Raw genomic sequence first — 25,871 nt, 5'->3', positions numbered from 1 at the left:
GCGGTACGGGCACGCAAACCTAAAACGAAGAAGGCGTGGCGGGAGGCCCCTGTTTGATTGCCGAGGCTTCCCGTGCCTGTTTCCTCTGTGATGCTGCGCTTTAATTGAGGCCCAGGAGTTTCGGCGGGCCCGGATATCGATTGTCTCTCTTCATTATCACGGCTGCATACGGTTGAGTCAGGGCCATCTTCAGACAGCGCTATTAATCTGTGGGTTTGTGTGTGTGCGCGTCTCCGGACTGTGGCCGCGTTTCCCCCCGCTGTACTTACCCGTCCGTCAGGCCGAACCGCTGCGGGCCTCTGTTTCTATACGCGGCTCTGCTACCGTTTTCGCAGTCCCCACTGAGGAGGCCCTTTCACTTACCTGCGCTAAGAGCACGACCTTTGACCCGCGACCCGTGACCCCGTGGCCAACGCGTGATTGCTAGACGGTGGCACCGTTTCTCATGCCGTGTTCACGTTGCGGTCGACCTCGAGGCCGCCGTGCTCTCGTACGGAAGGGATACCGCTATACGCCGTCCCCCGGCCCTCTCTCCGCCGCGGTTTACATCGTTCACCCGAGGGCGTCGCTTTATCGCGTCTCGCCGTGCCATCGCGTGTTCAGAAAGCCGAATGATTCCCAGAATTACACCGCAAATGAGCCGGCGGTCGATAAAACCCCACGTTATTAATTTGACTTTTTTTCCAGACTTTTTTTTATTTTTATTCCTCTGCTTTTAATATCCCGCCGGTTGTTGTCGTGCGGCTAGCTGTGCTTAAAGAGGTGTCCGGTATCAAGAAGAGGGGGTAAGCGGGGGGTTCCACCAATTAATATGTGAGCACTGGAGCGGTGGCCATTTGGCTGTCTTTGTTTAAATGTACCCGGAAAGCGCGCACGCTTCAAAGAGCACTTTAATTGAAAGAGAGGAAGCCAGATCCCCGTTTAATAAAGCGTACTTTTATTGGTTATGCTGAAGATGAAGGGTCACTGGGCAATGTCATTACCGCAAGTTTTAAATGGCTTTCCTGGTGTGAAGAGGGAAGTGGATTACTTTATTTGCCCAGGCTGGCTGTGCTGAAATGGTACCTCCCGCGTTAGCTCTAAAATGGTTTGGATAGCTGACAGATGAGAAGCCTTGTAATGGTATATGTGTGTCCGCACTTCACCCCAGGAAAGCTTTCACCGCTTTTTTTAATCGTTATAGAGGCTTTTGTCGGCCGTTTCTTGGTGTTGAACACTCCCGCTTTTGATCCTCTGTCCACGTTTGTTTCGTGCTTTAAAATATAAAGCAAAGTTTCGCTGTTTTCTAGGAGTTTTTTTTTCTGTAGGCTGAATTTTTCCTGCGACCATGGAAACTTTCCCCACTTCATGTCCAATTGGCCGCTTTTGTGTGCTTGTTTTGTTCCTGAAACATAAATTACACACTCTATAAAATGCATGATAACAAATATGTTCATCATTCAATGAGTGACTGATTAAAAACATACCTATTATTGTTTTTATTAAATATTACTGATTGCTAAATACTACTGATTACTTGAAAATCAAAATGATGGCTTTGACGTAATCGGTCTCTGGGCATTTCAGAATTTTCTCATTAAAAGATAGTATTCTTTGTGATTGAAGAGCTCCAATTATGTTATAGCAGTACTTCTCCAATTCTGTCATATAATGAGCTTGTTATTGGACAGCCTGGGTGGGTATCTTTGGAGAATACGAGAGGCGAGATAAAATTACTCATGTCCAAGCAAGTTCAATGGCTATCAGTCACAAGCGCACAGTACACATTAACTAAGACACTTATATTCGCTTCATTTTGCCTGAGCTGCCATCCTAAAGAAAGTATAATAATAATAATAATAATAATAATAATAATAATAATAATCTTCTTCTTCTTCTTCTTCCACATAAGACCCTGTCTTCCCAGATTGTTATTACAAATACATTTCCAGTTCTCAGTTGACCTACCTGATTAAGTGAATAATAATAATAATAATAATAATAATAATAATAAATCTTCTTCTTTTTCTTCTTCTTCTTCTTCATCCACATAGGATCCTCTGTCTTCCCAGATTGTTATTGTAAATAAATTTTCAGTTCTCAGTTGACCTACCTGATTAAGTGAGGAATAATAATAATAATAATAATAATAATAATAATAATCTTCTTGATCTTCATCATCATCCACATAGGATCCTCTGTCTTCCCAGATTGTTATTTGTAAATAAGTATTCAGTTCTCAGATGACTTACCTGATTAATTGAGGAACAATAATAATAATAATAATAATAATTATTATTATTAGTATATCCATTGATAGCTCTAGCTCTGTCCTCTTGGCTCTGTCCTTCTTACAGATCCCTCATAAGCTATCCCTGTAGCTTATCCATGTGCAGTGAATTGTGCATTAGTGGCTACAGGCTCAGATTCCCCAAAGAAGCGACTGCAGGTAACCACCACTGTTCAGGCTTCACTGCTGTGTGTATATCTCATTGTGAGTGTAATGATATATTTATTGCCAGAAATGGATTGTACTTTCTTAGCAAAACCGCAGTGTAGCCCTTCTCAGCAACTTGAAGGTGAAATGAGGACATGCTAGGACAGTCTAGTGCCTTGTATCTCTGAGGCTGCGGGTTCAAATCCCAAGTGGGGGCATTGCTGTTGTTAGAACAACTTATTGTTCTAAGTTACTCATCCTGAATTGCTTCAGTACATATCCACCTCTAGCTTATAAATGGATACTATGTCAGCTGTATGTCACTCTGAGTACATGCTAGGACAGTCTAGTGCCTTGTATCTCTGAGGCTGCAGGTTCAAATCCTAAGTGGGGGCATTGCTGTTGTACTAAGTCACTCATCCTAAATTGCTTCGGTAAATATCCACCTCCAGCTTATAAATGGATACAATGTCAGCTGTAAGTCACTCTGGATAATGATTAAATGTATAAAGCCACATGGAAAAGACTGACACAAGACAGGACCGTGCTTCATGCCAGCTCTGACCCGAGCGCAGAATCCGTCGTCACGTTTCACAGTCACAGAGCAGAGCGTTTCCCGAGACCGGCCTACCTCTGAGGAGTCTCGGGTCCGGTCGGAGCTCAGCACTCAGGAAGCGGCGGACGGGAAGACGCGGGCGGCCCGCTTATCGACGGGAACGCGGGGGGCCGCGGCGAGGCGTAACCCGAACCCCGAAACGTGTGGGAAGGCCGCCGTCCGCGCCCGGCCGGTGGCGAGCGGGCCGATACATCAGAAATGAATACGCGCGGCGGGGTTTATTGGGCCGCCAACAGCTCATCTGACGCTGTAATTAAAAATATCAGCTGGCGCAGAATTAATCAATCCCCCCTTTCCTCTGGGAGGGTCAGATGACCCGGGATGATGGCATCAGAGATCGCACACAGCTGCGCCGGGGAGCGAGGGAGAGAGAGAGAGAGAGAGAGAGAGAGAGGGAGAGAGAGAGCGAGGGAGAGAGCAGGAGAGAGAGGGAGAGAGAGAGGGAGAGAGGGAGAGAGAAAGAGAGAGCCAGAGGGAGAGAGAGAGAGAGACACAGAGAGAGAGAGGACTTGAAAAGGGAGATAACCCAGGAGGAAGAGAAAGAAAGTGAGTTATGCTGACCTTACCATTGGAGAAGAGGGGGCAAACTCTCATTAGTGTAGTCAGATCTCCTGTTGTGCCCCTGCTGAAAAACACACACACACACAGACACACACACACAATGGCACACACACCAGAGACATCTTCAGCGCTCAAATCCAGGAGTCGCAGTGAGAACGATCGGCCTAAATACTAAATGAGGGAAAGAGTAAGAGAGAGGGAGAGGGAAAGAGAGAGGGAGAGAGGGAAAGAGGGAGATAGAGAGCGAGAGAGGAAGAGAGAGAGCGTTTTGGGCATTGCCTGAGGCACCGTTATGCATTCCCACACAGAAGTAAAGAGCTCGTTAACTATTTCCGAGGTTTGCCTTGAGTGAGCATGCATGTGAGCGTGTGGCGCATTCTCCCGCTAGCTACCCGATTACTGTCTATAAGAGCGATGTCACGACCAGGCCTTTAGAAAGCCTAACCCTAACCCTGACCCTAACCCCTCAGAAACCTAACCCTAACTTCCCAATTATGGCCTGTTAAAGCCGTGTCACGACCAGGCATTTAGAAACCCGCTAGGCTGCAAACAGGCTGTTCTCCTAACCCTAACCCTGACCCTAACCCCTCAGAAACCTAACCCCAACTTCCCAATTACTGTCTATAAGTGCGATGTCACGACCAGGCTGCAAACAGGCCGCTCTCCTAACCCTAACCCTGACCCTAACCCCTCAGAAACCTAACCCTAACTTCCCAATTATGGCCTGTTAAAGCGGTGTCAGGACCAGGCCTTTAGAAAGCCGGCAGGCTGCGAACAGGCCGCTCTCCTCGGTCGGCGCGGGGAGTACAGAGGGGGCGGTGAGTAGATGAACGCTCCGGTGCCTCTCCGCTATTCCCTCCGCCGACTCCTTTTAAGGATCCATTTAAAGCTGGTCAGAATTTCGAATGTGCACTTAGCTCTTGATGATCACCCTGCCCTGCTCCTTCCCCCACAGGGCGCGGAAACGGTCCGCCGCCTCTGTTCGCCCGCGTGGAAACTCCCGGCGAAATCCCCACGCGCAGGAAAGACTCAACGCGGGCGGCCGATGTTTTCGGGCCGAATCAGAACCTCCCGCCAACGGGTCGGTGTCGTCGTAGCAACGGCGGGTTTTCATCGGGGCGACGTTAAGAATAGTTCGCTGTGCGCCGTATTATATGTCGTTGCGAATAATATCTCGTTTCTGTCCAAACGCGGGGGACGCGCGACCTGACCCGACCCGACCCTGCGTTTCAGCTCGTGTCCGATTGGCTGTGCGTGGAGCGCGCTGCTCGCTGGGCTGCGTGGTCGCTACGCTTGCGCTGAAGACGCCGGACGGGGAAACGCCCCGATTATCCGCTAGTCCGAGCGTGTCAGGGAACCCCGTCAAACGTCCAGCGGTGTTGTTCTGCGCGCTTTTCGGAGGGAGAACGGGGTGACGGAGTCGCTTGCTAAGCAAATGAGGCGGCCGAGTGAAGTAGAAACGGCCATTTTGGCTCCTGTGCTCAGCGGCCGGGTATGAAGAGGAGGAGGCTTTTAAGAACGTACGATCAGTTCCGGCCGGGCTGGTCCCGAGCACCTTGGACACGGCCTGTTTTTGAGGAGGAACCTGGGGGGTCTGTGAATTAAATGAACAGGAGAAGTGAACAGGCCCTCGTGAAAATGAACAGTCGGGTTCAGACCGCTGATAGACAACAGGCTCTTGAGTATGAACACACCCAACTAGGGACCTGGTTCATAAAGTTTTCTCTGCAGTTTTCTTGGATCGTAGAGTGTAAAGATTAGTGTCCCACAAAAAAGAAAGCAGAATCTGACAGCCTGATTTCTTGCCTGAAAGGGTTTGTGGCAACATGCCCAGACAAAGGGGAACTTCTTAATTTCGGGTTTATGTTTTTTGCCCTTTCCTCAACTGCCCCCCCCCCCCCCACCACCCCACCACCCCACCACAACAGCCATTCTTATGCTGTCGTCCAAGCAGCCATTGCAGCACAAGCCGCTAGCACAGCCGGCCACTGAGCATGCTCACTGCGACCCTCCACCTCGTGGCAGGCGCGGTATTGGCCTTAGTTCGCCAGTAATGCATGGCCATTCCTCCAAACAGATCCAAAATGGCCGTTCCTCCTAACAGAGCCAAAATGGCCGTTCCTCCAAACAGAGCCAAAATGGCCGTTCCTCCAAACAGAGCCAAAAGGCTGTTCCTCTAAACAGAGCCAAAATGGCCATTCCTCTGAACAGAGCCCAAAGGTTGTTCCTCCAAACAGAGCCAAAATGGCCGTTCCTCCAAACAGAGCTGAGACTCCGTATGACTCCTCCATTCTTCGTGTAGGCCACTCTGTGGCCCTGATGTTCAGAGGAGGGCGGCTCGCCTTTTAAAACGCGGTTTGTGACCCACCCCCCTGTCAGCTCTCAGATTTATCATCTGTCATTTTCCAGATGTGATTCTCGCCCGACCCAGAGTTTATCGCTTAAAGGTGGCGGCTAATTAAGCCACTCGGGATTCCCGTTTTTTTGTGGGCTTTTAGCGGTTTCTCTTTGGCGCTCGCTGTAACATGAAAGAGAAGCTTTTGTTACTGGGGACATTACGGAGCTGCTGTGCTCAAGGTGATATAGCAGGTTCGCCATTTGAAAATCTTTTTTTTCTGCGTGATTAGTCTGGTGATGAGGGCTTTTTAATGACCAGGCGAGTAGCGCGGCTTTGTTGGTTGCTGTCATCTTCTGCCAATTCCAGACAGACTGCGCGAGCGCGCCTTTGAAACTGCTCGCCGAAGGCGATGAAAGAATCAAGACTGTGTAGCTCCTCGAGAGAGCAGCGATCTGATGAAAAATGAAATTCTGAAAGGGTACGAAGCGGGAGAGGGAGAGAGAGAGAGAGAGAGGGAACGGGAGAGGGAGAGGGAGAGGGAGAGGGAGAGAGGGAGCGGGAAAGGGAGAGGGAGAGAGGGAGAGGGAGAGGGAGCGGGAAAGGGAGAGAGGGAGCGGGAGAGGGAGAGAGAGGGAGAGAGGGAACGGGAGAGGGAGAGGGAGAGGGAGAGGGAGAGGGAGCGGGAGAGGGAGAGGGAGAGAGAGAGAGAGGGAGCGGGAGAGAGAGAGGGAGAGAGGGAGAGAGGGAATGGGAGAGAGAGAGGGAGAGGGAGAGGGAGAGGGGTGTTCTGCCAGCCACTGGTGTAATTGCCAGCGTGAGACGGCCAGCAGAAGGCCCGCGCTGCATTGTGGGCCAGGAGAGGGGACGTGGAGGAATGGCGCATTTGGCCGCATCCCCGGGTTCTGATTCACTGAGAGTAACACGCCGAGCGTTCATCCCAGGCCTTGTTGGCGCACTGCTTCCTGCTCTTGTGACGGCTTCCTGCTCTTGTGACAGCTTCCTGCTCCTGTGACAGCTTCATTAGTGTGATTTTAAAAAAACCAAAACATTAACAGATGATATTTCAGAGGTCTCCTTGTACACACATCAAAATGTGATGCACCCTTTGGAAATTCATAGGACTTATTTTATGATTGATTGATATTTCTTTATTTCTCATGTTGGATCACCCCTGACCCCCCCACACACACACACACACACCCCACACACACACATACCCCACCCCAGAAAACCCAGTATGTAGCTTTAATCATGGAAATAACTCCCCAGGCTCCACTGAGCCGTGGCTGTATCACAGTGCGTATCCCATGCCTGCTCTTGATTCCTGTCACAGTGTCATTGGATATGAGTCACCTTCCTTGAGAAGCAACCTGACATTACACTCACCAGGAGGCAGAACCTGGAAAACAATTTGCGTTTTGAAATAAAGCCAGGGGCGTGGCTTTGCTTTTAAAAGTCCCACATTCAAAAAAATAAATAAAAGCGTGGTGAGGAACACAATCTTCTGCTTTTGCACAGTAAGCATATGGCAGACGCACCAGGCATGCGAGAGAGCTAGACATATTTGCTGCTGTAAATGTGTATTAAATAAATCATTTATCAGAGACAGACCTCCTGTAGTCTGACTGAAAAAAGCTTTTATATTAAACGAAACCAAAAAGTTTACACCTATGAGTCCAAACATTTTGTTCTGGTATTTTAAGCAGGGGGATGATATTTATCAGTTGTTCTTCAAGCTACCCCCAAACATATTTGAGAGTAACAGGAAGACCAAGGACTGACGTACCAAACAATATTATAGTCTGGTAAAATGCTGGATATTTCCCTTTTGAGCCATCTGTAGGAAATTAAAAATAAAAGCTACACATAGACAGCACTACAATGTGTGGGAGGAGCAATCAACACGTTTCTGTTTTTCCCACTTCAGAAACACACTGACAAATCTCAAAAGGTTAACCAAAGTTGACAAAAAGTACCAATCTTAGCATGTACAGTATATGTATCACAATTAGCACCTTCATTTGCACAGTGAATTGTATTGTTGGCACTGCCTTAAATATTCATAGACAGCACTGAGCAAATTGTTTATAAATGCAGTGTTGTCTAGCATTTAATTAAAACATATTGGATGAATAACAGGCCATTTTGAGTCAGGAGAGAGCAGTTGGCTAAACCATAAACAGACTTTCTGCTTGATGAGGGACTGGTTATGGTTGGTGATCATAAATAAATAAAATGTGCAATGGTGTACTTGTGCTTTCATTGTTCTAAACAAGCCTCAACGTTTGAAACTAAATGGTGCACTTCACAGAGGGGATGGAACTAACGGTGTTCATGTTGTGAAACACTGGCACTTACAAAACTCCAGACTTGGGTCGAATTTGTGTTTCAAATAGCCGCTGGGAAAGTTTGAAAATCACCCCAGCAGACAGCCGAAAATTGTGGGGGTTTAGACCCCACTGCTGCCTCTGGCTCTCTCTGACAGGGTTTAGACCCCACTGCTGCCTCTGGCTGCCTCTGAGGGGGTTTAGACCCCACTGCTGCCTCTGGCTCTCTCTGAGGGGGTTTAGACCCCACTGCTGCCTCTGGCTCTCTCTGAGGGGGTTTAGACCCCACTGCTGCCTCTGGCTCTCTCTGAGGGGGTTTAGACCCCACTGCTGCCTCTGGCTCTCTCTGAGGGGGTTTAGACCCCACTGCTGCCTCTGGCTCTCTCTGAGGGGGTTTAGACCCCACTGCTGCCTCTGGCTCTCTCTGAGGGGGTTTAGACCCCACGGCTGCCCCCTCTGGCTCTCTCTGAGGGGGTTTAGACCCCACGGCTGCCTCTGGCTCTCTCTGAGGGGGTTTGGACCCCACTGCTGCCTCTGGCTCTCTCTGAGGGGGTTTAGACCCCACTGCTGCCTCTGGCTCTCTCTGAGGGGGTTTAGACCCCACTGCTGCCTCTGGCTCTCTCTGACAGGGTTTAGACCCCACTGCTGCCTCTGGCTCTCTCTGAGGGGGTTTAGACCCCACTGCTGCCTCTGGCTCTCTCTGAGGGGGTTTAGACCCCACTGCTGCCTCTGGGTCTCTCTGAGGGGGTTTAGACCCCACTGCTGCCTCTGGCTCTCTCTGTGGGGGTTTAGACCCCACTGCTGCCTCTGGCTGCCTCTGAGGGGGTTTAGACCCCACTGCTGCCTCTGGCTCTCTCTGAGGGGGTTTAGACCCCACTGCTGCCCCCTCTGGCTCTCTCTGAGGGGGTTTAGACCCCACTGCTGCCTCTGGCTCTCTCTGAGGGAGTTTAGACCCCACTGCTGCCTCTTGCTCGCTCTTACAGGGTTTAGACCCCACTGCTGCCTCTGGCTCTCTCTGAGGGGGTTTAGACCCCACTGCTGCCTCTGGCTCTCTCTGAGGGGGGTTAGACCCCACTGCTGCCTCTGACTGCCTCTGAGGGGGTTTAGACCCCACTGCTGCCTCTGGCTCTCTCTGAGGGGGTTTAGACCCCACTGCTGCCTCTGGCTCTCTCTGAGGGGGTTTAGACCCCACTGCTGCCTCTGGCTCTCTCTGAGGGGGTTTAGACCCCACTGCTGCCTCTGGCTGCCTCTGAGGGGGTTTAGACCCCACTGCTGCCTCCGGCTCTCTCTGAGGGGGTTTAGACCCCACTGCTGCCTCTGGCTCTCTCTGAGGGGGTTTAGACCCCACTGCTGCCTCTGGCTCTCTCTGAGGGGGTTTAGACCCCACTGCTGCCCCCTCTGGCTCTCTCTGTGGGGGTTTAGACCCCACTGCTGCCTCTGGCTCTCTCTGTGGGGGTTTAGACCCCACTGCTGCCTCTGGCTGCCTCTGAGGGGGTTTAGACCCCACTGCTGCCTCTGGCTCTCTCCGTGGGGGTTTAGACCCCACTGCTGCCTCTGGCTCTCTCTGAGGGGGTTTAGACCAGGGTAAACTGTGAAGCGTGTTGTGATGAATCCCTTACAAAACGCACTGTGTGAATAAAATTTGATTGATCAAAGTTTCTTTTTTTTCTTTTTTAAATTGTCAGTCATCCTCAGGCACTTTACTGGAGCCTGAAGTGTTAAAGTATCATCTCAGGTCACAGAGACCAAAACTGAGCAGTAGATGTCATATTGTCAGACCAAAATGCGACTAGTACAGCACTTTGCGTGTGGCAATTATAAGCAGAACAAAAACTGGTCCTTTCAGCTCTTTTCGCCAGCATCTGTGTGCACCTTTTCTGAGTCTGAGATTTTCAAAGGCACGCTCTGACTGGGGTCTTTAGCAAGCATCAGCAAAGCAGCATATTTTTATCACATCAGAGCCAGGCTGAAGGGAAGGAAAATGGTGATTGGCTCATTACGCGCATGCTTTGGTGCCAATAGCATAAGAAATGTTCAACACTGTCTTCAGTCAAAGAATACATAAATAAATACATTAGGTCCCATATTAGTTATTATAAAAAAGACATTATTTTCTGAAGCCTGTGGGAATCTGGCATTATTTGTGCCCAAACTGTGCAAATAAGATGCAGATAAGTTGATAAACTCAAGTACAGAGCTGCCTGGGGTGTTTGTAGAATAGGCTTTTTAAAAAAGGTCCAGCGCAGTGCTGAACAGCTGAACGCAGTGCGGAACAGCCGAGCGCAGTGTGGAACAGCTGAGCGCAGTGCGGAACAGCCCAGTGCAGGGCGGAACAGCCAAGCGCAGGGCTGAACAGCCGAGCGCAGTGCGGAACAGCTGGGAGCAGTGCGGAACAGCCCGGTGCAGGGCTGAACAGCCCAGCGCAGTGCGGAACAGCCCAGTGCAGGGCTGAACAGCCCAGTGCAGGGTGGAACAGCTGAGCACAGAGCGGAAAAGCCAAGATTATTAAAAGCAAAAACAAAAAAATCCACTCACACACACCCAGAGCATGGGAATAAAACAGAATAAAACAGAATATTGGATAAACTCACAAGAGCGAAAAAAAGGAAGAGAAGCCAAGAGGGAGAGAAAAAAGAGGGAGGAATGAAAAACAGAGAGTGGGAGAAATGTAGAGGGAGAGACAGAGAAAGAGGGATGTTAAAAAGAGAAGTAAACCGAAATAAGAAGATAAAGAAACAGGGAGATAGAGATGGAGAAGATCAGAGGAGAGAAGAAAGAGAGAAAAGTCTTGCGGTGCCAGAAGAGAGATCTCAATAAGCAGCCTTCTTTAAATGCGTGCTGCAGTACTCAGACGAGCATTTCTAATAAATGTGCACAGTAGTCGCAGTACTCAGACGAGCGCATCTTTAAATGCGCGCAATAGTCGCAGTACTCAGACGAGCATTTCTTTAAATGCGCGTAGTAGTCGCAGTACTCAGACGAGCGTGCTTCTTTAAATGCAGTACAGTAGTCGCAGTAGGCTACTCAGACGAGCGTGCTTCTTTAAATGCGCGTAGTAGTCGCGATACTCAGACGAGCGTTTCTTTAAATGCGCATAGTAGTCGCAGTACTCAGATGAGCGTTTCTTTAAATGCGCATAGTAGTCGCAGTACTCAGATGAGCGTTTATTTAAATGCGCGCAGTAGTCGCAGTACTCAGATGAGCGTTTCTTTAAATGCGCACAGTAGTCGCAGTACTCAGATGAGCGTTTCTTTAAATGCACGTAGTAGTTGCAGTACTCAGACGAGCGTTTCTTTAAATGCGCGTAGTAGTTGCAGTACTCAGACGAGCGTGCTTCTTTAAATGCGCGTAGTAGTCGCAGTAGGCTACTCAGACAAGCGTGCTTCTTTAAATGCGCGTAGTAGTCGCAGTAGGCTACTCAGACAAGCGTGCTTCTTTAAATGCGCGTAGTAGTCGCAGTAGGCTACTCAGACAAGCGTGCTTCTTTAAATGCGGTACTGTAGTCGCAGTACTCAGATGAGCGTGCTTCTTTAAATGCGGTACTGTAGTTGCAGTACTCAGATGAGCGTGCTTCTTTAAATGCGGTACAGTAGTCGCAGTAGGCTACTCAGACGAGCGCATCTTTAAATGCGCGTAGTAGTCGCAGTAGGCTACTCAGACAAGCGTGCTTCTTTAAATGCGGTACTGTAGTCGCAGTACTCAGATGAGCGTGCTTCTTTAAATGTGGTACTGTAGTCGCAGTACTCAGATGAGCGTGCTTCTTTAAATGCGGTACTGTAGTCGCAGTACTCAGATGAGCGTGCTTCTTTAAATGCGGTACAGTAGTCGCAGTACTCAGACGAGCATTTCTTTAAATGCACGTAGTAGTTGCAGTACTCAGACGAGCGTTTCTTTAAATGCGCGTAGTAGTCGCAGTACTCAGATGAGCGTGCTTCTTTAAATGCGGTACAGTAGTCGCAGTAGGCTACTCAGACGAGCGCATCTTTAAATGCGGTACAGTAGTCGCAGTAGGCTACTCAGACAAGCGTGCTTCTTTAAATGCGGTACTGTAGTCGCAGTACTCAGATGAGCGTGCTTCTTTAAATGTGGTACAGTAGTCGCAGTACTCAGATGAGCGTGCTTCTTTAAATGCGGTACTGTAGTCGCAGTACTCAGATGAGCGTGCTTCTTTAAATGCGGTACAGTAGTCGCAGTAGGCTACTCAGACGAGCGCATCTTTAAATGCGCGTAGTAGTCGCAGTAGGCTACTCAGACGAGCGCATCTTTAAATGCGCGTAGTAGTCGCAGTACTCAAGGCTCAGGGAGCGCAGTGGTGCCAGCTCTAATTGATTCGACGCCACGCAGCGCACTCGGAGGAACACGGCAGTTGTCTCCTCCCCCCTACGGGCCCTGGTGGGAGGCTTCATTTGGGCCTGCAGGCTCCCTCTCCCTCCGCTCTCTCACGTGTTCTGAATGCACCCGTGGAAGATGCAGCCGAGGAGGACTGAACAGAGGCGTTCGTCAGTGAGCCTTTCCTCAGCCCTCCCTTTGCACCACTGGCAGGCACTCATTGGCTTAATCAGGCTGAATTCACTCAAGGTTGCAATTAATCTGCTACAGCTAAAAAGCATGCTCTCATTCTCTGGCTCTCTCTCTCTCTCTTTTTCTTTCTCTTTCTCTTTCTCACAGAAAGCCCAAAAGTGTGAATTTTCCCCCCACAGCAGCTGTGCTTCCAGTCACAGTTTTTAAATCTGCATTCATGTGTCTAGGGCTTATAACCTTTCATTATTTTAGCAAAAAAAAAAATCTTTGAAAAGAAAAATTCATGTTTCGGAGGAAAAACAAACTCCCCTAAATGACAGTGCATGAAAGAAGTCTATTAACCTTTCTTCAGGCTCAGAAAGCGCTAGGCTTAATTAGCCTCACGCTTGTCTGTGAGCGAGGCACGATTTGCGTGCGTTTCTCTTCATCAAACCTGCTGTGTGATGTCTCAGCAGAGTCTGTGTCTGGCTTTAAAATGGATACTGCAGGTTCACGTCCAGGCTATGCCACCTGGCCACTCAGACAGTCTAAGTGGCTTGAGAGGAGACTCTGAAACTTTATGGGTCTGGACCTGATCCAGGGTTCTGCAGGTGTTCCAGGTCCTCTCTGCAGACTGTGGTTGGCACATCCAGGTCCTCTCTGGGGGCTGTGGTTGGCACATCCATGTTCTCTCTGGTGGTTGTGGTTGGCACATCCAGGTCCTCTCTGGAGGCTGTGGTTGGCACATCCAGGTCCTCTCTGGGGGCTGTGGTTGGCACATCCAGGTCCTCTCTGGGGGCTGTGGTTGGCACATCCAGGTCCTCTCTGGAGGCTGTGGTTGGCACATCCACGTCCTCTCTGGGGGCTGTGGTTGGCACATCCATGTTCTCTCTGGTGGTTTTGGTTGGCACATCCAGGTCCTCTCTGGGGGCTGTGGTTGGCAAATCCAGGTCCACTCTAGGGGCTGTGGTTGGCAAATCCAGGTCCACTCTGGGGGCTGTGGTTGGCACAGCCCTGCCTCTTTTCCAGGGAAATGAAGGTGCTGTGGTTGGCACATCCTGGGGCTATCCGTGTTCTGTGATTGGCATGTTCTTTGCCTTCCTTTCTCGCTAAACCTTCTGTTTTATTCATTTCCTGGATTAAGCAGTGCCCCACAAAAAGCCGAAAGCCTTTTGAAATAGATGAAGCTATTGGAAGTGTGACATGAAAATGTCAGTGATTTTGCACAGAGTGAGGAAGACCAGCGCTGTAGGCTGTGCACTCTGAAATGCATCAGCGGGAACCCAGACGACTTCCCCACCCCTTCGAAGGTTAACTCTTCAGCTGCCGAGTTTCGCTCGAGTGTTTTATGGAGCTCGCACATGATGGGCTCTCGGGGAAGTCTAGCGCCCCCTGCTGCTGAGCAAGTGGTTAAATTCAGCGGCCGTGCTCTCCAAAGCCTCCACAGAAGTCCTCCAGAAATCCCCAAATACCGAAAGACACCACTAGTGCTTGAAATTAGGCCTCAGCAGTCCTACTCTAACTCTTCCACACATACCATACCCTAGATCAATGAGTCACTGAGTCACTCAATCACGTACCCTACCCTCCACCAATGATTCACTCAGTCAATCAATCACATACTGTGCCCTACCCCCCTCCAATGAGTCACTGAGTCGGTCAATCACATACTGTACCCTATCCCCCCTCCAATGAGTCACTGAACCGGTCAATCAATCACATATCACACTCTCCACAAATGAGTCTCTGAGTCAATCAATCACCTACCTTACCCTACACCAATGAGTCACTGAGTCAATCAGTCACATACCTTACCCTACACCAATGAGTCACTGAGTCAATCAGTCACATACCTTACCCTACACCAATGAGTCACTGAGTCAATCAGTCACATACCTTACCCTACACCAATTAGACACTGAGTCAGTCAGTTAATCACACATCCCATTCTCCACCATGAGTCACTGAGTCAATCGATCACAAACATACTCAACACCAGTGAGTAACTGAATCAATCAGTTGATTCCTGTTTTAGCATATAACACCATTGACAAAGTTGTCACAGCGTGTTTCACAACAGCGATGGGGAGAAAGGTGTACAGTTAGCCTCTCCACTCTCACTAATAGTGATAGCTCCTGACTCCCGCACGCACGCAGCTGCTATAATGGCTTTCTGAGCTGCTCTCAAGATCCCAGGAGGAGAATTTGCAGGAAACTCAGTGTTGGCAGTTCCTTCTCTCCCCCCCCCCCCACCCTTCCGTGAATGTTGTCAACCCCCAAACAATCCCCCCCCCCCCCCCCCCTTACGTCCGTACCTGCCATCACCCCCCTAACAACCGCCGCCCCACCCCATCCACCCATTCTGTGCGTACCATCATTCCCCCCACACCCCCCCCGCACCACGCTTCATCGAACAGGGCGGTGGCCTGCTTGTGCCCGGCGAGGCCGTCCTCTCACGCGCGTGCAACAGAGATAAAAGTGTGACGTTTGGGGGGTGGGAGGTAAGGGGGTGGGGGGGGGAGAAGCAAATCTCAGCCATGGTGGTCTTACCATCTGCAAAATAGGAAATGGGATTCCAAAGGGACTAATTAGAAGACCACAGCAGGCTGGAGCACTCATCTGAAACCCCCCTTTTTCCCTTCCAGCAAATGAGCTGGATGTGCCGCAGCCCCCCCCCCCCCCACACACCCCACCCCCACCGTCCTATAGGAGAGACTCCACTCAGGTTTGACCCCAAAGCGTCTCCAGTCACATACAAAAACAGCAGTGGAAAAAAAGTCGTCTTTTCTCCTCAGTCTGATGAACTCGTAATGGCTGGGCAAGGGGCTGCATTTGCATTTGTTTTGATTTATTCATCTGGAGTCACGAGATGCGTCCCAGCAGCCTTACTGCGAGGAACGCATGCACACACGCACGCACGCACGCATGCACTCACACACACTCACGCACGCTCACTCACGCACGCACGCACTCACTCACTCACTCACTCACTCACTCACTCACTCACTCACGCACGCACGCACGCACGCACGCACGCACGCACTCACTCACTCACTCACTCACTCACTCACTCACTCACTCACTCACTCACTCACTCACTCACTCACTCACTCACTCACTCACGCACGCACGCACTCACGCATGCACACACTCATGCACGCCCACAGTCAGCCACACACAGCCGGTTATTCTAAAGTGATCAAGATCAAATTAATGGAATGCGTGAGCGCCCCCGGGGGTTGAAATCAATACTGCTGCAAATTGAGTGCCCGCATCGAGTGTTTTTGCTCAAAAAAAAAAAAAAAAAAGAATGTATTAAAAAGAAGGTGAGTGGATGCCGGTGTCCTTGAGTGTGAGAATTTAAGAAGGCTCGAGCAGCAGGAAACTTGTGAAGCCTTCCTCCGGGCTGGCTGTTTGATCCCCTCGCACACGGAGGCAAAGTCAAGCGGTTTGGCGCGGGTATTGATCATAGGTGCTCTTCTATGCACAGGTCCCCGTTGCCATGGGTACTAATAAGGGAGGGGGAAAAAAAGTTAGTAGGTCTGAAAGGTAGTCATCAGCTGAGCTCTTAATAACGAGCTTTGGACTTGTGTAGGGAGAGATGTGAGTTTCTTGGGCAGGCTAGTTATCTCTCAGCTCTTTAATGAAAAACATTTTTTTTTTTTTGTGACACAAAAAATAGACATTAATGCGATGAACTGCCATTTGTGTTTTGACCGCCCCACCAAAAAAAATAAATAAATAAAACTGTACCTGGAATAGCCTGGATTAGCCAGGCCCATAACTCACACACTGCTTACAGGGGTTGGGGTACGTCAAAATTTCCCCCTCAATTTCGTGTTGTGTTGCTGATTTTTTTTCCTCTCACCCCCCCCCCCCCCCCCCCATGCCCTGTCTGTGCAGTTCGTCGGTATTCCGAATCCCCCAGCTGGGGAGTTATTTTCATCTGGAAAGTTAATTGCTTTGCCTGAAGAGCTGGGGCACCGGCTCGTAGCTCCCCGCGTCAGATCTGGCAACCCAATGAAGAGTTCTATTAATAACGGGGATGGGGGGGGGAGGGGGAGGGGGAGGGGGGGGGGAAGGCGGACCGCGCCGGCTCGACTGCGACGCTTCCTCTCTCGCCGAGATCCATTTCTCCTCTTCTCCCCGGTAACGGCTGGAGAGAGAGTCCGCAGAGCGCCGCTCGCCCTTCCCGCATCCGTCACCCGCAGCAAACGGCGGCGAAGTTGTTAGCGCCTCATTTACTTTTTATCTATTTTCTGCTGAGCACAAAACCTGGGCTCCTCACAGGGAAATAATCTGTACAAATTGACTGGCAAGACATCAGGAACAGATTGTCGCGGTCCCGATTCTTCTCTTTAAAATTTTTTTTATATAATACTCCCCAGACACCAAACAAGCTCTATATAAGCAGAAATAAAAAAGATTTCCTTTTTTTTTTGCGTTTGACTTGTTATTGCATTATTTATCCCTCCTCTCTTCCACTCCAAGGTGATAATTACTTTACAGCAGCTGGAGTGGTGTTCAGTATCAGGAAGATGAGCTTGGTGCTCGATATTCCTTCTCCGAGTGCTGATGTGTTTTATATATATTTGCTTTTAAAAAAGTAAACCGCTGTAGATGTATTTTCCCCCTCCCTGTCCCTGACTCCAGCCGGCTGTGTGCCCCTCAGGCAGAGGGGAGGAAAGGCAGATGCTTTATTTAGCTCACACTTCCAGCCCTCTGTAGATGCCCAGCAGAGTAACACTTCCTGCAGACCACATTCCCAGCAGAAAGCACTGCTGGGTCGGGCCTATGGTAATGACCCTGGGCCTCATTTGAAATCGGCTGAGCCTCCTTATTTGTAAAGCAACCAGGGTGCGTGTGCATTGTCTGCCGTCTATGCCCCCCCCCCCCCCCCCTCCCCCCAAAGAAAATCAGGCACCTGTCGGGGAGCAGATTGCACCTTGCAGCACTTTGTCTTTGATCATATTTAATCAGCTGAGGAGTCAGTCTGGTGTCACGGAACAGGCTGCTGTGTGTCTGGGAGGAGTGTGTGTGAGTGTGGAGCGGTGTGCGGCTGTGTGTCTGGGAGGGTAAAGGGTGTGAGTGTGGAGCGGTGTGCGGCTGTGTGTCTGGGAGGAGCGTGTGTGAGTGTGGAGCGGTGTGCGGCTGTGTGTCTGGGAGGAGCGTGTGTGAGTGTGGAGCGGTGTGCGGCTGTGTGTCTGGGAGGGTAATGGGTGTGAGTGTGGAGCGGTGTGCGACTGTGTGTCTGGGAGGGTAATGGGTGTGAATGTGGAGCGGTGTGCGGCTGTGTGTCTGGGAGGAGTGTGTGTGAGTGTGGAACGGTGTGCGGCTGTGTGTCTGGGAGGAGCGTGTGTGAGTGTGGAGCGGTGTGCGGCTGTGTGTCTGGGAGGGTAAAGGGTGTGAGTGTGGAGCGGTGTGCGGCTGTGTGTCTGGGAGGAGTGTGTGTGAGTGTGGAGCGGTGTGCGGCTGTGTGTCTGGGAGGGTAAAGGGTGTGAGTGTGGAGCGGTGTGCAGCTGTGTGTCTGGGAGGAGCGTGTGTGAGTGTGGAGTGGTGTGCAGCTGTGTGTCTGGGAGGAGCGTGTGTGATTGTGGAGCGGTGTGCGGCTGTGTGTCTGGGAGGGTAAAGGGTGTGAGTGTGGAGCGGTGTGCGGCTGTGTGTCTGGGAGGAGTGTGTGTGAGTGTGGAGCGGTGTGCGGCTGTGTGTCTGGGAGGGTAAAGGGTGTGAGTGTGGAGCGGTGTGCAGCTGTGTGTCTGGGAGGAGCGTGTGTGAGTGTGGAGCGGTGTGCGGCTGTGTGTCTGGGAGGAGCGTGTGTGAGTGTGGAGTGGTGTGCGGCTGTGTGTCTGGGAGGGTAAAGGGTGAGAGTGTGGAGCGGTGTGCGGATGTTTGTCTGGGAGGGTAAAGGGTGAGAGTGTGGAGCGGTGTGCGGATGTTTGTCTGGGAGGGTAAAGGGTGAGAGTGTGGAGCGGTGTGCGGCTGTGTGTCTGGGAGGGTAAAGGGTGTGAGTGTGAGTGTGGAGCGGTGTGCGGCTGTGTGTCTGGGAGGGTAAAGGGTGTGAGTGTGAGTGTGGAGCGGTGTGCGGATGTTTGTCTGGGAGGGTAAAGGGTGAGAGTGTGGAGCGGTGTGCGGATGTTTGTCTGGGAGGGTAAAGGGTGAGAGTGTGGAGCGGTGTGCGGATGTTTGTCTGGGAGGAGCGTGTGTAAGCGCGGGTGCGGCGGGCGCCAGGTTGAGCGATATGCAGAACGATGCCGCAGAAAAGGGGGAGTCTGCTTTCGCACCGTCCTACGGATAAATTCAGCCCATCGGCCCGTGGGGGCGGGGGGGGTTGGGGGGGGGGGGGGGGGTCAGCGGGAGGAAGCAAAAACGAGATGAGCGAAAACAGACGCTCCGGGCTTCCACATTACCTGTATCATGGGGATTGGGGGGGTTGTGTAGGGATGGGGGACTCGGGGGAGGGGTTTGGGGATGGGGGGGCTGTGCCGTGGTTGTGGAAGACGCTGTGAACCACCCCCCCCCCCCCCCCCCCCCCCTCGGGCTTTGTTGTAAAGCAGGCATTTTTCGACAAGGCTGACAACCTGCATGACAAACAGGGAGAAAGAACCCGGGCCTTTTGATCTTCAGCCATGTTCTTCAGTCTTCATTTCAACTGACTGACCAGCCAGCTGACTTCTCTTTTCTTCTTCTGTGTGTTTGTGTGTGTGTGTGCGTGCGTGTGTGTGTGTGTGTGTGTGTGCCTGCATGCGTGCGTGCGTGTGCGTGTGTGTGTGTGTGCGCCTGCTTTGCAGAATGCGGAAGAGAGACCTACAGAGCATGTGCAAGTGGGTGCTGCTCCTGACGTTCTGCCTGATGTCTCTCTGGGGAAGGCTGGCCCTGGCATCTTCGCACAGAAGTCACATAGGTAGGTCAAAGGTCAATTCCTTCTGGGGGAGCAAAAGGTGGATCTGCTGCTGAACAGCTGGAACAGCACGGTGCCTGAGTTTGCACAAGATGGCGTGTCCCGAAGCATTTCTCTTTTTTATTGCCGGCTTGGCTTTCCAGTAAAAGAAGGAAAACGATGAAGATAAAAAAAACGTTTCGCTTCCTGACAGAGGGAACGGCGTCCGCCGTGTAAAAGATTCTCTCGCTGCTACAGCACGTGCTCTTTATTTATCGGCGTTCTGGCGATCGATGCGGTCGGGCAGCGACGGTCCATAGATCCCGGAGTAAGGAGGGAACATTGAGAGGGCGTCCCGAGGTCACGCCGCGCCCCTCTCCTGGAGAGGCGAGGCCGTGAGGAGGCACATTATCGCCCCCGGAAAGCGAAGTGACCTTCTGGAGATTTCTCAGATGGGTAATTTGGTAGACTGGTCCCAAATCCAATAAGGGGGCCCTATGATTACATATGAATCTTCTCCGTGGACAGAAGAGAAGAGAGATGGATATTTTTATGTCAATAATTTTTTTTTCCCCCCAATGTTGAAAAAAATGCGGAGAGAAGAAAAAAAATAACCGATAATGGCAGTGTTTATGACTTGTGTGAAGTTTTTAAATGAATAAAAGATACTTAAGGTACTTAAGGTACTAAGGTCGCTTAAACGCAAACATGAAAGTATTAATTCCTTTTATAAATGGTGCCTTGAAAAATAATCTGCCCCCTTCCTGATTTCCTCTGTTATTGCATATTTGTCATAGTGAATGGGTTCAGGTCAGACAGAATGTAATATAAGACAGAGGGAAACTGAGTAAACACAAAAATTTTATTTGAAAAATGATTTCATTTATTTAATGAAAAAAATAAAAATGAATATCACCCATGTGGAAAAAGTAATTGCCCCCTCAGTTACTCAATCAACCAATTAACCAAATGTAATTAATAATTACATTTATCTGATTGAACACAGTCAGGCTTGATTGCAGACAGCCCTGTTGAATCTAAATCTCACTCATATTGTTCCTTACAATCAGTAGTAAAGCAGTCACCACAAAGTTTCTACAAGCAGACTATGCCAGGAAATTATGAATTTAGGATAAGGAAATATCAGAAGAGATGAGAAAAACAGTTGTTGAAATATATCAGTCTGGAAAGGGTTACAAAGCCATTTCCAAGGCTCTGAGGCTCTAGTGAAGCACAGTGAGGGCCATTATCGCCAAATGGAGAACACTTGGAACAGTGGTGAATCTTTGCAGGAGTGGCCAGCCTGCCAAAATGTCTCAAAGAATGCAGCAACAAGGAAATCACAAAAGATCCCAGAAGTACATCCAAAGAACTGCAGGACTGTAGCCAGGTATAGTCCACCTGTCTCCACAATAAGAGAGTGACTGAGCAAAAAAGGGATTTATGGGAGAGTAGCAAGGCAGACACCACTGCTAATAAAGAGAAACATAAATGTTCATCTTAAATTTGCAAAAAAGCACCTGGATGATCCCCAAGCCTTTTGAGAAATTTTTCTATGGTCAGATGAGTAAAAAGTGGAACATTTTGGATGACACAGCTCCCATTATGTCTGGCATAAAGTGAATGCAGCATTTCACAGTAAGAACATCATAGTCAAAGAATAGTCAAACATGGTGGTGGTAGTGTGATGGTGTGGGGATGCCTTGCTGCCTCGGGACATGGACAACGTGCCATTATTGAAAAAGCCATGAATTCTGCACCAAAAATATCTAAAGGAGAATTTCTGGTCACCTGTTCAGAGCTGAAGTGCAATTCAGGTTTTGCACCAAGACAATGATCCAGAACACAGAAGCAAGACCACATCTGAATGGCTGAGAAGAAAGAAAATTAAAGTTTTGGAGAGGCCTAGTCAAAGTCCTGATTTGATCCCAATACAGGTGCTATGACAGGATCTGAAATGAGCAGTTCATTCTCAAAAACCTACCAACTTAAAGTAGTTCTGCAAACAAGAGTGGGCTAAAGTTTCTCCACAGCAATATGAAACACTGATATCAAATTATAGGAACTGCTCGGTTGCAGTTATTGCTGCTAAAGGTGGTGCAACTAGTTAAGTTTAAGGTGAAATGGGTGTTTGATAACTTTTTCATTAAATAAATGAAATTATTTTTAAAATGTATTTTGTCTTTACTCAGGTTCCTACTATTACATTTTGTCTAAATATTCAATCTGACAATTATGCAGTAAAAGAGAAAATAAGGAAGGGGGGAAATATTTTTCAGGACACTGTGTATTCTATAATTTACAGAAAACTTCTGCTTAAAATTGACTCGTGTACATAATAGTCCATCATTGGAATTTACTGAAATTGAATTAGTAATGGATTCATCAAAATTAATTTAATTTAATTGTCAATTAAATATTGCAGTGTTTATTTAAAAAAAAAAAATCTAATCAAAATTCAATTTAATATTTCCCAAAGCAGATTATTAAGAAAATTACTTAAGACCAATCTACTCAGGCTACCTTGTCAGTTGTCAAAATAGTATACTGAATAAAGTAGTAATATGCACTAATGCACATTTATAGGGTGTAGGAAGATCACTCGTATAGGAAAGAATAGACAGTGACAATGCTATAAGTGACATAAGGACTGTCTCTGTTTTGGATTAAAATAACTGCTTTGGCCCCAGGTTGCGCGTCAACTAATCTGCAGCTTGTTTTGTAATTAATGCAGACTTCATAGTGCCTTTCCCGCCCACCGCTGGCCTTTTCCGATGCTGTCGTTCCCCTGGCCTCCGTCGCCTCAGACACGGAAACATCGACGGGTTGATCTGCGAAACGCGTCCCGCCGTTTCTCCCTCTTTCAAAGTCACGGGGGGACGGCGCTTGCGTCTGCACCAGCCTCGATTACCCGAGGCGGGCGTGTCCTGTGCGTTCGCCGCTCGCAGATGAGCCTCGATCGAGGCGGGCGGGGAGGGATGGGGGGAGGGATCGGGACACCACTGCCTCAGCCGGTCGCTAACTGTTCCTCGGGGTGGGAGAGTAACCAGCGAACGCTGCTCCCTGTCACAGCATGAAGACGTTAACTAGACTAATTAACCCGGTTAATTTAAAGCGACACATCTCCCGTGTTATGGAATGTTTGCTTTCATGACCTCCAATTTGCATATTCATCTAATAATTCAAACCGTCCCCTACTGTCCACACTATTTTAACTTGGACACCAATTAAAATTCAGATCAAAGGCAATGCCGTTAGCTTGCTACATGCACTTGACAACAGAATAAAAAGGAGATGTCACAACACTCGACAAGCTTTGCATCATGACTGCGGTGCCGCTGCAGAACACGCAGAGTGGTTTTTTCCGGGCCTTTTTCCTTTCTCGAGGAAAGCTTTTCTCAAAGGATTTTATTGTGTTTCCTCCCCGGGTTTGTAATTGGGGAGAGAAGCGCGCTTCCTTCCTCTGACAGGGGAGATGTTTATCGCTGTGCTAATAATTCTTTGCTCTACTGCCCCCACAGAAATGTGGGTGAAACAGAGGAAGAAAAAAAAAAATGTCTTCACAACTTTGTTTTTCCTGTAGGAAACGGCACGTTAATGGCTTACTGTGGCTGGAGAGCCTTGTTGTCCAGACGGCTGTTTGTGTGGTGGTGTGAAGTGAGCTTAAGGAGGCAGGGAGCGGGGCGTGCCGCTGGAGGGGAGCGTCCGAGCTCCTGCAGCGAGAGGTGCCGAATTTCACCGGGCGGCCGACCCCCCCAAGAGAGGCCCTCTTGCGCCTCGCTAATTTTAGCTCCCCAATTATAGGGGCGTTTAAATTTGTACCAATTTCCAAGCACCGAAATAGCTTGACAGATTTTAGTAATTAAAATGAAAGGTGACGTGAAAGGTGAGCATTTTTAATTGGCCAGAACAGCGAAGGTATCATCACAATTAATATTTTAAAGGAAGGTGCAGCACTACTGTATAGCAATGAAGCCCCCAAAGAAAAATTCAAATTCTCAGTTTGACATGCATGATGACATCCTTTTCCATTACGTAACAAGTTACCTTGGTGTATATTAAAAAATATAGTGTGTGCGTGCATGTGTGTGAGTGTGCATGTGTGTGAGTGTGAGTGTGAGTGTGAGTGTGTGTGTGTGTTTGTGTGTGTGTGTATACGTGCGTGTGCATGCATGCGCGCGTGTGCAAATGTTTGTGTATATTTTCTGTTCGGTAAGGATAGCTTTAGCGTTAGTAACTTTCTCTCTTTGGAGAGCTGTTCCCCTGGGCTTTGCTACACACTCCCCACAGGGGAGTGATTGATTACGATGCAAGCTGCAATCAGTGAGCTTCAAGAGCCAGCCAATCACGGCCGTCGCTAGCCTGCAACAGCCAGGAAAAACACTGAGGTAATCAGATAATTATCTCATACAGCCTCAAAGATCAGGCCAAGGTGAGAGCCGCTCAATAAATAAACCTCTTTTTCCCCTTTTGAAGGGTTTACTGAGGGCGTAGGTCTGATTGAGGCAATTCAGCCTAAAACCATAACCTGAGCACAACACAAAGGATTATGGGTCCCGTTGTAACTCTCAGTGGAGCCTCCAGGCCACTCAAAGGTCCTTTTTACCAGATGACACTGAACAATAAGCTGGTTTGGCCTCTGGGCGAGCAGAGAAAAATGACGTCCTCTGCCGCCATTTTGGGGACGAATGCGCGCGGTTTCCAGGGGAAGGTTGGATCACGCCTCTGTTTCATTCACCTCTCCTTCGTTTCTCTCGGAGAAGAAAAGGACGCGGAGCAGACCATCTGTCCCAGAGCCTTCAAAACACTAAAAATATAGCGCCGGGCACGGATGTAATGAGGTTTCAGTGGGACAAGCGCCGGAAAGGGGGGGGGGGGGCATGGGGGGGGGGGGGTCGGCGGCGGGGCGGGCCCCTCGATGGTTGATGCAAACGAGACCTCCCCTGTCGCACTCCTTCTTTCTGCCTTCTGACGGTCTCTCCTGCCGCTCCACTGCTCCTTCGTTCCCTTCAGGGAGGCAGATTCCACAGGACAAGCCCCCCCCCCCACTGTACTGCAGCTGGAGCCCCCATACCTCTAAAAAAACAACATCCTTACTTCTGCACTCTGATACATAAAGGTACAGTCCCCCCCAGTGTACTGCAACTACACCACACATACCTCTAAAAACAACACCCTTAGTTCTGCACAGTAGAGTGGAGGTACAATTTTGTCCTTTAGGGAACAAGTTTGCTGAACGTACACTGAAAGTAAAATAATGCTCTATTTCGGTACTAATAAGTGCCTTTTACAAGCAAAAAAGGGTACAAATGAATAATGTATTGCTGGCTAGGGGATCAGTATCATGTACCTATAGGGTAGCACCCCAGTGAGAAGTGTTTGTACCTTTATAGGCTCTTTTTCATGACTTTTTTTCTGAGAGTGTTGCATTTGAAAAGACTGCTGTAGACTGAACCAGGAGCAGAACAACCTGCAGCAATCGAACTAAGAAAAAAAAAAAGACATTCGAAGGAAATTTGAGGGGGGGTTAAGGGGTTAAGTATGGTTTTGTTGCCAAGGTTTTTTTTGGATGTGGCAATCTTTCGGTGAAAAAAAAAAAAAGAACGCAATTATTCAATTTGCATACTTCAACAGTTTGTATTAGTCGCCCACTTTTCGCTGGGAAGGCAATTATGAAAACGAAGCTGGTACGTCCCATTATTTCTCTGGCTTTACAATATTGTCTGTAACGCGCGCTGATTAGGAAACGGAATTGGTTTCCGAGCTTGCTCCGCATTAATCAGAGCTGTTTGACAGAATCAAGGATGAAAAATCTCATAGACCAAATATTACACGGGTTAGACACTGTGTGCTGTCGTTTGTCATTACGACGATGGCCTTATGGAGGACGGCTCGCCATGCCTTCAATCCTACAACCCCCTGGGCTGCTGTCCACTACCCTTAACAATGCTCAGCATCGGACCCAGTCATATTAACAATGTTCAGCATCCTCTCATATTAGCAATGTTCAGCATCCCATCCTCTCATATTAACAATGTTCAGCATCACGTCCTCTCATATTAACAATGTTCAGCATCCTCTCATATTAACAATGTTCAGCATCCTCTCATATTAACAATGTTCAGCATCCTCTCATATTAACAATGTTCAGCATCACGTCCTCTCATATTAACAATGTTCAGCATCCTCTCATATTAACAATGTTCAGCATCCTCTCATATTAACAATGTTCAGCA

At 49.1% G+C, this 25,871-nt stretch overlaps 1 protein-coding gene across 2 annotated transcripts in view; it reads left to right on the top strand.

The window, feature by feature from the left end:
• The window catches only part of LOC118207495 (chemokine-like protein TAFA-2), a 146,021-nt gene that overhangs the window by 77,454 nt on the left and 42,696 nt on the right, over positions 1–25,871 (top strand). For both annotated transcript variants that reach the window (XM_035381135.1, XM_035381136.1), the window contains exon 2: positions 19,547–19,659. In XM_035381135.1, the coding sequence (XP_035237026.1) occupies positions 19,547–19,659 (113 nt within the window). The remainder of the gene's footprint in view (positions 1–19,546; positions 19,660–25,871) is intronic.

The sequence above is a fragment of the Anguilla anguilla genome, chromosome 11 (assembly GCF_013347855.1).
Source record: "Anguilla anguilla isolate fAngAng1 chromosome 11, fAngAng1.pri, whole genome shotgun sequence".
Lineage (NCBI taxonomy): Eukaryota > Metazoa > Chordata > Actinopteri > Anguilliformes > Anguillidae > Anguilla > Anguilla anguilla.
Note: the sequence above shows the minus strand (reverse complement) of the source record. Positions and strands in the feature narration are given on the sequence as shown.